General features: G+C 41.3%; 1 protein-coding gene across 2 annotated transcripts in view; it reads left to right on the plus strand.

Moving 5' to 3' along the window:
* Positions 1-12,500, plus strand: part of hm13 (histocompatibility (minor) 13) — a 75,028-nt gene that overhangs the window by 23,294 nt on the left and 39,234 nt on the right. The window contains exons 2-4 of one of the 2 annotated variants that reach the window (XM_077554612.1): positions 1,020-1,055; positions 5,952-6,050; positions 12,482-12,500. The exon at positions 12,482-12,500 is cut by the window's right edge and continues 64 nt beyond it. In XM_077554612.1, the coding sequence (XP_077410738.1) occupies positions 1,020-1,055; positions 5,952-6,050; positions 12,482-12,500 (154 nt within the window). The remainder of the gene's footprint in view (positions 1-1,019; positions 1,056-5,951; positions 6,051-12,481) is intronic. The other variant, XM_077554621.1, reaches the window with a different exon arrangement.

The raw sequence follows: 12,500 nt of genomic DNA on the forward strand, positions 1-12,500 counted from the left end.
ATCGCTGCCCTCTAGGAGCCAAAAATAGTCATTAGGCACAACAGACAGACTTGAAACTTTCATCAGACATGCGGAAGGGTTTCCTCTACCCGTTTCAAAAAAAAAAAAAAAAATCATTGGATGACGTCTTTTGACGTCATTGGCATTGAAGCGTAGGTTTTTACTTGACGTCTTTAAACGTCAGTGGCAGTGAAAGAGTTAATGTATAATTCATAATTTTCCAAGGAAGAAAAGGGTTCATGGGTTCTCCATGGTTAAAAAAAAAAAAAATATATATATATATCTTTAAAGCGTGTTCCCTCCACTGTGCAGGAAATAAAATTGTTGACATGTCATGCTATTATTATAAAGGTCTTAGATGTCAATGAATACAACCGTTACAACGGCAATCTATTCAAGTTGGCAGTCTATTCAAGTTGGCAACACTGAAGCCAAGTCGTTGCTGTTGTTGCTTGCACTGCTGACACATGTACATCAAAATAAAAGCAGCACATACTTGACGTTTTTAGTTTGACTTCCTTAAAGGCTGCAGAGATTGTGAATGGGCTGGATGTGTCCCGCCACCTACTTATCCCAGATTTGCTCTAAGTATGTTCACCCATGAGTTTGGTGGGGCGGGAATAAAATGAGCACCAAACAACCAAAATGAGCACCAAACAGCCAAAATGAGCATCAAATAACCTCTGGTGCTCATTTGAGAACCACCTCAAGATTTTTATGTGCACCTTTGGTTATACAGTAAGTACCTTTGATCACTGAATCATTTATCTTTTATTCCACTGGCGAACAACAAGTGGGCGCAAATGTAAACCTGAGAAGGGGTCTGTGTCAAATTCTGGTGCCGTTTAAGTGGAACTGAATGGAAATTAGGTTGGCTTCAATTATCTATCATTCTGTCTCCTTTGCTTGTTAATGAACACTCAGTTGTTAGTTTTTCCCTCTGCATGGCTGCATGGCTGATTCAGTCCTAATCCGATCCTGTTTCTTTCTTCCTGTCCGTTTACATCTGTCTTGTCCAGGAGCTCGGAGAAAAAGCGTTCGAGTCGGGCATCCGAGTGAGTATAGAGATGCTGTTTGTATGCAAAGAAACATAACGTGTATGCGTGTGTGCAACTAATTAGTCCGCTATATCACCACCATTACAACCGTAAATCATGTCAACTGCTTGATAGATTGTTACATACATTCCTCATTGTCATTAAACTACAGTACACAGATCACTTGTTCGGTCTTAATAGTTGCGTTTCCATTACCCTCAGTTTTGCGCAAAAGGCAAGTTGCGCAAAAGCAAGCTGGTAATGGAAACACGTGATTTTTGAAAAAAACACTCAAATATTGCAAAAAAGTTTTTACGCTCTCATGAGGTGGTTTTTGAGATAGGAGTAATTTGCAAAAGTGTAATGGAAACACTTTTTGCGCATTCCCTTTAGTCATGTGACCAAGGTTATTTTAGTTGACTAAAACTAACGAAAAAACTAAAGCTCAAAAAACTATTTTGTAAATGGAAAAAAAAAATGCTTTTTAAAAAACGAAAACTAACTGAAATTACATTTTATATTTACAAAACTAACTATAATTAGAGCAAAAATGTCCTTCCTTTTAATCTTTGGTATAAAAAAAATGCCTGAGCCTTTGGGGGTGATTTTAAGTAGATTTATTTTGATATTAACCGGAATAAGGACTTTTGAAAGTGTGTCACACAAAAGTGACGTCATCTAGCAGCAGCCAATAGAAAAGCACCTTCAGATAATGTTGCTCCAATGGTGTTTTTTAAATATTGCGCACAAGTAATAGACTTTTTTTTTTTTACAAAACTAATACTGAAACTAACTCAAACTAAATTAAAACTAAGCATTTATGAAATAACTAAAACTAATAAAAAAAACAAAAAAAAAAACAGAACCACCTTGAACACTAATTAAAACTAACTAAATTTAAAAACCAAAACTCAAAACGAAATAAAAACTAACTAAAATGAAAAATTATAGTAACCCTGCACATGACCCCCGTACAGCACGGAGGAAAGGAAGTAGGAAGTACGAGGCCACTCGCTTTCGTGTCGGAGCTGCCTCTGGAGGGGATAACAAATCTTGTTGAGCACAAAGCGATTCAGTCATTGAGCCAATATGCCCTTGTTCAACGCACGTCCCATATAGTTGCATGAGAAATGGCCGTTGTCAGGGAGCAAACGAGCGACATACGGCGCACGTCGTCGTTGAAATCCATCCGTCCGCACCATAACACAAGTTATAAGCGCGTACACACACAACACCAAATGGCCTAACCCGCCTGATGAGTGGAGGGAGATGTTTTTAAAGTAATATTAACAACTCCGGGCGTCAGTCTTCCGTAAATTCCATGAGCACCTCCTACAAAATTCCGAGAATTGCGCCTCAGAAGTGAAACGCTCTTCAATGGAAACACCGGCAAGTCGAAATTGTACTTTATCGAAATAGTACAATATCGCTTTTATTTTTGCGAGAGAAAAAACTAATGGAAACGCAGCTTATGTTGATGTGTGCATCTCATGAACGGAAAACATCAGGTTGGAAACGGGTAGTCACTTGTCAAGTGCCTTAAGGTTGAACAATTTAGAGTTTAACCACAAATGTGCCTCCAAAATCTGAAAAACTTGAGGTCAGTGAGCTTCTAAGATTGTTTGGCCTCATTATTGGTAGAAACCAACTGTGAGAAGTAGAACGTGGTCAGGGCACTGTGAAGCTCTGGTAAATTTCATGCCCAGAAGAGTTAAGGCAGCGCTGGAAAATAAAGGTGGCCACAAACAATATTGAAACTTTAGGCATTTTTGCTTTGCTCACTTTTGTTGCCAGGGGATTAGCTATTTAATCACTGTATTTTGATGGAACAATAAATATACACAGTTGTATAAGATGCACGTTGACTACTTTTCATTGTCAGTGTCCTTTCTTCAGTGTTGCCCATGAATAGACATGAGGGGGTGTACTCACTTTTAATGCGCATATCTAACTGTTCAATGTTTTCAGTACGTCTGTTGTGAAATTTGCCGTTCGGCTCCCAATTGAGCAAAACGTACTGAAACATTGAACAGTTGGATTCATGCATTCGACATTTTAGAGGAAGTCAAATTAAGTTAACCAGTTCATCCTGAAAGTATCCAACTTTTTGTGCATGGCTCAGGGATGTGATTTTTCCGCTAATTCGCGGAATTACGCTTTTTTTATCTCCCCCCCAAAAAAAAAAAATCTGATTTTTTTTTTTTTTTTTTTTAGTAGTTCATTGTGTATGCACATGACTCCGACAGATAACATCTTCTGCTATAACAAAGACATTTGTGGTATGCTCTAATATGAGTTACTTTTCATTTGGTCATGATACAATTATTTGTTCATGAAATTTGAACTCTTCAACATTATTTATGTGTTAATTTAGTAATCACATTAGTTAGATATGATGATATTCTCAGTGATAGTTTTTAAAAGCAAAGGCAGTCCAATGTTTTTGAATGTGACTGATTTTGAGTTGACTAAAACTGCCATTTTATATGGGATAGTTCAATATACATTGAAAATTAATGCTGGACCTAGCTGGGTGCCAGCGGCCCCCAGACCCCCGGCTAAATTTTCAGATAATTTCACTTTGGTCAAATCACATCCCTGATGGCTCAACCGGTCATTCCGTGTCAATAAACACAAATGCCCAGAACCCTCCTCAGTGACACCTCTTCAATTTGCCAGATTGTTATTCCATTAGTGCCTTAAGATGTCAACAGAAAGAATCTGAAGTTTTAGTCTCCTAGGTCAAACGGTTTTCGAGTTAATGGTCCTTTAAAGTTTCGGTGCTGCCCACTTTTGGGATGCGGGAATCAGGTACAGACCTACAGTGCTCAGCATAAATGAGTACACCACACCCCCTTCAAAAAATAAAACTTTAAACAATATGTCAATAAAGACAAAAACAATTTCCAAAATGATGACCAGACTAAATTTATATAAATCTGTTTAATTTATAACTTGAAAGTAAGGTTAATAAAATAAATTATTATATAATAATATGTATAATATAATATAATTTTTTTTTAAAAATTCAGTTTTACTCAAATTAGGGCGACGCAAAAATGAGTACACCCCACAGAACGTCTCTGGAGCAAAGACCAAAAAGCCGAAATTTTAGACTAGAAACGTCTAGGTGAGTCTCATAATTCATTACGCAGGTGTCAAGTAGGCTCATTTGATAAATGGGGTGTTACTTGAAGAAAACGGTTTCCCATTTCATGCTGTTAGCAATGGCACCACATGGAAGAGAAATATCTCAAGATCTGAGAAGGAAAATTATTTCTTTACACAGCAAAGTTGAAGGCTACAAGAAAATCGGCAAAGCTTTACTTATCCGTCAAAATACTGTAGACGAAGTGGTACAAAAAATGTAAAAAAGATGGAACTGCAACCATCTCACAGAGACGTCCAGGTTGTCCACGGATGTTAACAACTCTACAGCAGCGTCTTCTGATGAGAAGGGTGGAAGAAAATCGACATGGAAGTTCGCTGCAGTTATCTAAGGAAATAGAAAGCCAAACTAGGGTGACTATTTCCCATGACAAAATATGGCGTACACTGCAGAGGAATGGCAGGCATAGGTGCGGTCCACGAAGGAAGCCTCTCCTAAAGCTCAGGCACAAAAATGCGCACCTAGCATTTACCAGGGCCCATGCTGACAAAGATGAAGACTACTGAAACTCTGTACTCTGGAGTGAGAAAACATTTTTTTTAAACTGATGGCTTCAAAACTGTATGGCGTCACAAAGATGAGGAATACAAGGATAAATGCATGGTCCCTACAGTGAAACATGGTCATGACAGTGTCCTCATGGGTTTCCATGAGTACTGCTGGTGTTGGGGAGCTGAATTTCATTGATGACATCATGAATTCACAGCAGTATTGCTCAATACTGGAAAAAAAAAGATGCTGCCATCACTCAGTGCCCTTTGTCGTCGTGCACTTTTCCAACATGATATTGATCCTAAGCACACATCTAAGGCCACTGTTGGATTTCTGAAGAAGAACCTGGTGAAAGTGATTCAGTGGCCAAGTATTTTTCTTGATCTGAACCCAATTGAACACCTATGGGGATTTCTAAAGAGAAAAGTTGAGCATCACTCACCATTCAGCATCCAGTCTCTAAAATAGGCCATTCTTGAAGAATGGGAAAAGATTGATGCTTGTTGCCAGCTTGTTCATTCCAAAATATGGCTATGGGACAAAACGGCCATTTTGAACCTCCTACTTCAGGCCACTGGTTGGCCATGTGGAAACATGATGAACTTTTTACCCCATCAACAGTCACCTTTCATCAACATTTGGAGACAAAAAAAAACTTTAATTATACAACTCATTCACTATGAAATAAGCATTTGCCCTTGGTACTATTTTGGCATATTTTCTGAAAAATCCTAAATATGGAAAGTACTGGGTGGGGGCGTGTGACAAAATCGGACACCGCATGTCATCTAGCTAATTTAAGTGCCCCTTCCCAAGTCCATCATCTGGCCAACCCAGCACTTTGCTCTCGACAAGTAGGAATCGGCGCATGTCGTTTGTGATATGGGTGGGGGTGGTTCTACAGCCGTCAAACGACATGCGGCGATTCAAAATCATAAACTAGGTTGGTGTCCCAGATCCCAAAAGTAGCCATATCACCCAAACTTTGACGGACCATAACGTGAAAACTGTTTGAGCAGGGGGCTCAAACTTGAGATTCCTTTTGACATCATAAGGCACTTGTGGAATACAAATCAGGGAAATTGAAGGTGTCACTGCAGAGGTTGTGTGAATAGACACGGAATGACCCTTCTGCCTGTTTGTTTTCACTTCATTCAAACATTATTGTTACTTTACTTTTCACAATTTATTTGAAAAGTTTGATAAACAAGAATAACTCAAACGTGTTTAACTGTCCCCACTTTTGTCCGCAGAACACTTCAGACATGCCAGAGACCATCACCAGCCGAGATGCCGCCAGATTCCCAATTATCGCCAGCTGTACTCTCTTTGGACTCTACCTTTTCTTCAAGGTGACCTTGCAGGTTCTTTACGTTGGACTCAAACTGTTTTCTATTGGATTGCTAAAGGGGGTTTCTCACAGATTGGTGAAGGCTTGCGAGTGTTTGCAAATGTTGATTTATTAATTTTTTTGGTTAGGGTTTGAGACAGGTTGCAAAACATACACAAGAATTCGCCGCTCAGTGAGATACAGGCTGTAGAGACACTTGGTGAATAGCTGTAGAACGTATTGCGTGGTGAACAGGGAACAGCCATAGATAACCACTAGCTAGTGAAGATAATCTAGGGCAGTCCTACTCATTGCGCGGCTCATCTAGCTTCAATTGGCGGCTCAAGTGGCAACTTATGAAAACACTCTCTTTTTTTTCTTTTCTTTTTTTTTTAATATATATACTGCTACAGGGTTTTTTTTGTGGTTAAAATGAGGTGACGGGTGCCTCAATCTAATTTTGTGCCGGCCCCAGAGCGATTGATATTGCTCAGCTAAAGTGACCAACCGCCCTGCGTAGCGTGCACACACAGCGTTTAAAGCTCAATTCATGCCTCCCGAAAATTGGTGCCGTGTCCCTCAATACCAATGCTTGCTCTTTAAAAAAATAAAATAAAAAACTTGAAATAGATACTTGACTCATTTAGTCATTTTCAAAAGTAAGAAGACAATATTTTGTCGATAATTAATGTGATAGTTTGATTATTTTTCTTGAAAACTAATTTTGCTACTTGCTGTCAACTGAAGATGACATTAGCTGTGCTTAGGAAACGGGTAACGGCCAATTATGGTTCAGAAAACTGGTGAGCCGTGATTGGTTGTTACCTATTTCCTCAGGACAGGTGATTTAATCTTAAGTCGGGAAAATATGTATTTAAAGGTGTTATTGTACATAAATAAATGAAGTTATCAAATTAATTCTGGATAAAATAGGAACTTTTTACTGCTGAAAATGACTCAATGAGTCAAGTATCCCTTTAGAGAGGGTTAAGCGGAATGACTGTCGGCCGTAACCATGACAACAAGGCGTAGCCACGGACTTTCATGCATAGCTCACAAAAAAGTTGCTGGTATAACAAGGCTGGTGTAATGACGCAAAAACAAAACAAAAAAACACGACCGCCACATGGGTCTGTTTGTTAGCCTCATGTTTCTGTCTTCAGCTAGTCCGATCGCCAAGAGTTTCATTCCAGCAACAGTGGGACAACGAAATAGAAGTTGCGTTCAACCTAAAGCGGGAGAAGCGTTTGAGGGGGCACATTTTTGTCAACGTACCTCACACGGGTGAGCACAGATGCGCCTGGGGCAGCGCAGAGGACGCGGCGCGGTGCACAGAAAATCGCTCATTCCGCATATTTGCCTAAAATTAAAATAATTTAACTTCTGCATTTCGCTCCGCGGCAGCCAATCTGTTTCGGGTACGGCCTACGCCACACAGAGCGGCCTGTCTGTTGTTCACCCAGAGTGCTACAACAGCCGGGACCGAGTGGTGAGCAAGAAAGAAGCATATACTGTAGTGGTAAGTAGGAGTGTGACGATATATCGATATCGCAATAAATCGTGATGTCTCCCGATACGTTATCGATACGCAGTGTTTCCCACAAATTTGAAATCTACTTGGGTGAGTGGACTCCAGCGGTGGGGATGGGAGGTGGGTTAGACAAGAGGTGTGTCTCAGTCCTGTTACTACGTCTCCTCTAGCCTCACGAGCCGCAAGTGAGTGACGAAAACGTTACATGCGGTATATACTGTCGCTGTTGACACTTTTCTTTTAAAATATATGTTTGATAAATTTTCTTTAAAACTTCTTGGGTGGTGGCCAATTTACTTTGGTGGCCTACCCAAGTATTAACATGGTGTGTGAAACACTGGATACGCCTACGCAAGTATCGCAATATTTGTAGTTAATATACAGCCTTTATAATGTCTCCGTTGCTTTTTTATTTATTTATTTATTTTTTATTTTTATTTTTTTGTGGAGAGCTCAGTATTGTTCATTCGGTAATTTTACCGATTTGACAAGTTATCGTCATTGCGCTCTATTTATTTTTATTTTTTTTTACTTAATTTTTATTTTGCATGTGAGTGTGTTTTCATTAGTTCACCTAAAACCTATTAAAAATCCCAAACCGTTCACCTAAACCGAATACTTCAGAATCCAGCTAGAGTTGTGAGGTTGTCAGGAGACCCGAGGAAGGATCAAAGAAAATAAAGGAAAGTGAAATCCAGCACCGACCAGACATTACCTACTACCCACCGGGTTACCAACCAGAGGAAGAAGCAGATTGTGTTTGAGTTTCGATACATGCTGGTGTGGTGGATCTGGCATGCATGAAAATCTCCACCAAAGAGGGGAGCCGTCGACCCCTGCCGGGACTGAGCAAGCGCAACACCTCAGGGCCCCCAGGCCACGGCAGCGCCAAGGGACAACCCCCGGGCCCCGCAGGGGCCACCGGCCGGAGAGCAAAAAAAGGAGCCAGGAGCGCACCCCAACACGGCCCGCGCCCCCAACGCAGCAGGACGGGGCACGGCAGCCCCACCAGGCACCCCACCGGTCCACAGCCCCCGCTCCCTTGTGCGACTTGTCTCGTTGTTGCGGGAAAAACTTGAGAAGTGAAGAGTGACGTTGCTCACAAAGACGACGTCACGCAACTAGACAAATTTGATTGGTCTTTCAAGAAAGTGGGTGTAGCTTGCCAGGCTAGCTGGTTCTGGCATGGCACCACCCGAAAAGGCTTAACGTAGAACCATGCATTAACTACAACATTATAGCACAGTGTTGGCCACTTTGATTGCAATGTTTTTTCTGAGAGGAGTTTTGCCGTAGTGTAAGTGGCTGCGATAAGTGAAGCAAAGCCCCTCTCTTCGGTGTGCGCAAATGAAGCACCCGTGTGCACTCCGGCAGTGAAACACTAGTGAGACAAAACGATCCCTACGCTTTTGGTGTGAATGTGGCATTATCATTAGGTGCCTTTCAAGTTTTCGTTTCCACCAAGTTATGCAGTTAGTCAGAATGGGGAGTGTGGACGTATTTCTGTAAAATGGGTAAATGACAGTTTAACAAGAATTGGCTTGAAAGTAGAGTTTTCCAGCTGGTTGGAAAAGGTAGCAGGCGATAGACACTTTGCTTTTGTTGCAAAGTATGCAAAAATAAAAAGTTGGGGACTTTGGGCGTGAAGGTCCTCGAGTCACACATGAAAGCCAGAAAGCACCAACTTGCTATGACTTGAAGTTAGTCTAAAATTTTTCTCATAATGGTCTAAAAAGGTCTAAAATTTAACTTAGTGGTTCCTGCAAGAACCCTGAATATGGCCAAGCACCATGATAACAGGTGTTTTGCCAAAGTATTACCCCCATATCATTTTTTATCCGCTGCCGCGGGAGCATGCGCTCATTGAGTGGAAGCCACGTGACACCACTACCTACACATGTTTTGAATAAACACATTAAGAACACACGTGCGGTTCTCGATTTTCAGTTTTAGAAATGTTTTGTGACAAGAGAAAAATGTTTATCGTGGAGAAGCGAAAGAAAAAGCAACAATCACTCCCCTTCTGCAGTGCGAGGTGCGTTCAACGAACAGGCACACAGTAAGAAATCTCAGGTATGCATAGAAAAAGCTCATGATGAATGACAGAGCAACAGGCTGTGACGCAATAAGTCGAGTGTGAATTATTTTGTACCCAGTTTGTAGTATTTGATTACTCGATTGACTATTTGGGAGGGGAATGGAGAAGAGCAGAGACACGCATGCACACACAAGCAAGTTTACGTTGAATCATTGGAGTGCCACTAATTTGCCAATAACTACTGCGGATGTCATCAAATACAGTACTTCAAGAATAGGGCATGCGATGTGAAAGCTCATACACATAAATACAATACATACATTAAAGGTGCATGACCCAATGTTGACGTGTTAAAATAACCATATTTTTCACCCACACGTTTTAAGAATTGTATAATGGACAGGAGGCACTACTGTGGCACAATGGCTGTTGCCCCTATTTTCCTGTAGAGTGAAATAATGATTGGGGATTTGGGACCAAAACATTAAGCTTTCTCCCTGCCTGTCTCTCTCCGCGGAAGTGTTGGGACGACAGAAGTGTTTGAGAGTGGGTGGATGAGTCCGTGGTAAAAAACAAGCGTGCCACAGCGGATATAAAAGTGTGTCAAAATAATAATAAACCAATACTGCAGTGCGACCCTCCATCTCAAGGTGGCTCCTTTTGTTCGACCACCGGCTGAAAGTTTTGCGACATGCAACGGGAGGTGACTCTGACCCTCTCACCCTCGACCACGGTCAGAATACAGAGCAGGAAAATATAACACTGTCGAGTGTGCCAAAAAGGGCACAACTGAAGTTGCACAAGCGTCGTGAGAGGACGTGGATCAATATTGGAGCAGCGTTAATATTGGAGTAGGTGTGGGGGAAAAGGATGAAATGGGAACCACAGCTTGCTTTCTTCTTTCTAAAAAGATAAGACCTTGTCACGAAAATGCGATAGGGTCTATTCATGATAAGCAATGCACAATAAAACTACCACTAACGTCTTGGCGCTCAAGCCGCGTGCACGTCGCTGGCTACATTTCCGCTTTTTACCAGAAGGGTCGCAAATATGCAAAAAGTTGGTAACTTGCATGCGGTGCCTTTAACATGCACCGTATTTTCACCACCATAAGGCGCACTGTATTATAAGGCGCAGTCACAGTTACTCGTGCTATTTCTGTGTTTGACACACACAAGGCAACATACGCTAGCTCAAAACATATGGTAGCATGCTCTTATGCTAAAACATATGCTAGTGCTAGCGTATGTTTTAAAAAAGGCAGCAAACGGAACAAAACTGAGTTTGGTTGAAGTAACAATGTAAACAGTGAGTTCAGTTGTACTTAAAGTATATAACAATGTACTCGCGTTGCTTTTAATCAATCCTAATCCACAAATCAGTCATAATAGTCATGATCTTCTGTAACAGAAACAAACAACAGGGCAAGTTCTCCATCAAACAGGCCAGGCTCCGTCTCCTTGTCAATCTCGTTGTCGTGTCCCCGGAAATGATGCTGGCTTTTGCGTTCGCCCAAGCATTCACGATCCATTGACAAATTGTGGCATAACTTGCACGGTGCTGCCTCCCAGTCTTGGTAAAGCTGTGTTTCCCAGCCTCCCGGAATGATAGCAACCTCTGCGTTCATTTGCAGAACTTTATTTTTCACAGTTTCTGAGAGATGTGCGCATTCGAGTCACGGTGATAAGGAAGGAAAGGTGATGCGTGGGAAAAAAACAATCTGGTGTCTTAAGTATGTGGTGTGATCTGTTAAGCTACACTGTGCAGACTTGCACTACTTTAAAGTCACTTTTGCGATGTCTGTTGCTGTAAGTGCACGTTGTTCAATAAAGCATTTTAAAAAGAAAGGAAAAAAAGTAGTAGTTTAGCCGGACACCCCTTTGCATTTGGTATGTTCCATCTCCCTCACTCCCTGCGTGAGCAGACCGCTCTGTTTTCAAGGGAGCTGTCAATCAAACAATTAACTTGTAAGTGGCTCGTTAAGCTCTGAAACAAGCAAAAAAGAAAAAAACAGGGCACATGCTCACTGAACATGCATGCTTTAGTGCAATGGCATAAGTTATAACACAAGAAGTCACGATTGGTAGAGCGAACACGTGGAGGTGGGGGGTGGGGCAGAGGGAGAACTCGTCACCAAGTTGACTCTGCTCTCATGTCTGTCCTCAGTCATGTCCGCCTTTCTTGTATATAAGCAATGTGTGCGTGAAGTCCTCTCACACAGTCAGATTTTGGACCTTTGTCCACACACAGGGCGAGAAAATTTAAGAGTGCCTTATAGTCTTGAAAATATGGTGTAAATCCTTATATTTTGAATTAATAATAAATACAAATAATTTGAAGTTCTTTTGTCAATTTAAATTTTGATGCGTTTGCTGATGTTTTCGATTTTTGTCGATGTACTTTTTCAGTACCAGTATCGAGATATTTTATGCAGGTATTTAGTATTGAAATCGAAATTTGGGTATTGTGACAACACTATTAGCATTATTAGCCAAAACTATTTAGCACAACCCACCGGCCACCTGGTTGCTGCTATTGCTTGAGGGATACGTAAGATGGCACTGCAAGGGAAAATAGTGCCTTAGCTGTAGTCCCAATAAAGAAGTGGACATACTTGGCGGTGCTCTTTTCTCGACTCGCTAAAGTGTTGTAGTTGTCAACCAAGCGACACCCCTCCCCCTTTCCAGTATTCGCGAATGAAGCGGCTGCATCCAGTACAACTCCAGGAAGCCCCGCGGTGAAACGCTCCCCCTGCTTTTGGGTTAATTCATCTTCCCGCCAGTGACTCCTCCAAGTTTGGTTGCACACTGAGTTAACCTGAGTTTGTTTTTTGTTTTTTTAACGCTTTAGCATAACGTTTTGGACTTGTGTGGTGATATTGCAGGTGTTTTCTCAAGAATACA

Source organism: Vanacampus margaritifer, chromosome 1 (assembly GCF_051991255.1).
Source record: "Vanacampus margaritifer isolate UIUO_Vmar chromosome 1, RoL_Vmar_1.0, whole genome shotgun sequence".
In the NCBI taxonomy this organism is placed as follows: Eukaryota; Metazoa; Chordata; class Actinopteri; order Syngnathiformes; family Syngnathidae; genus Vanacampus; species Vanacampus margaritifer.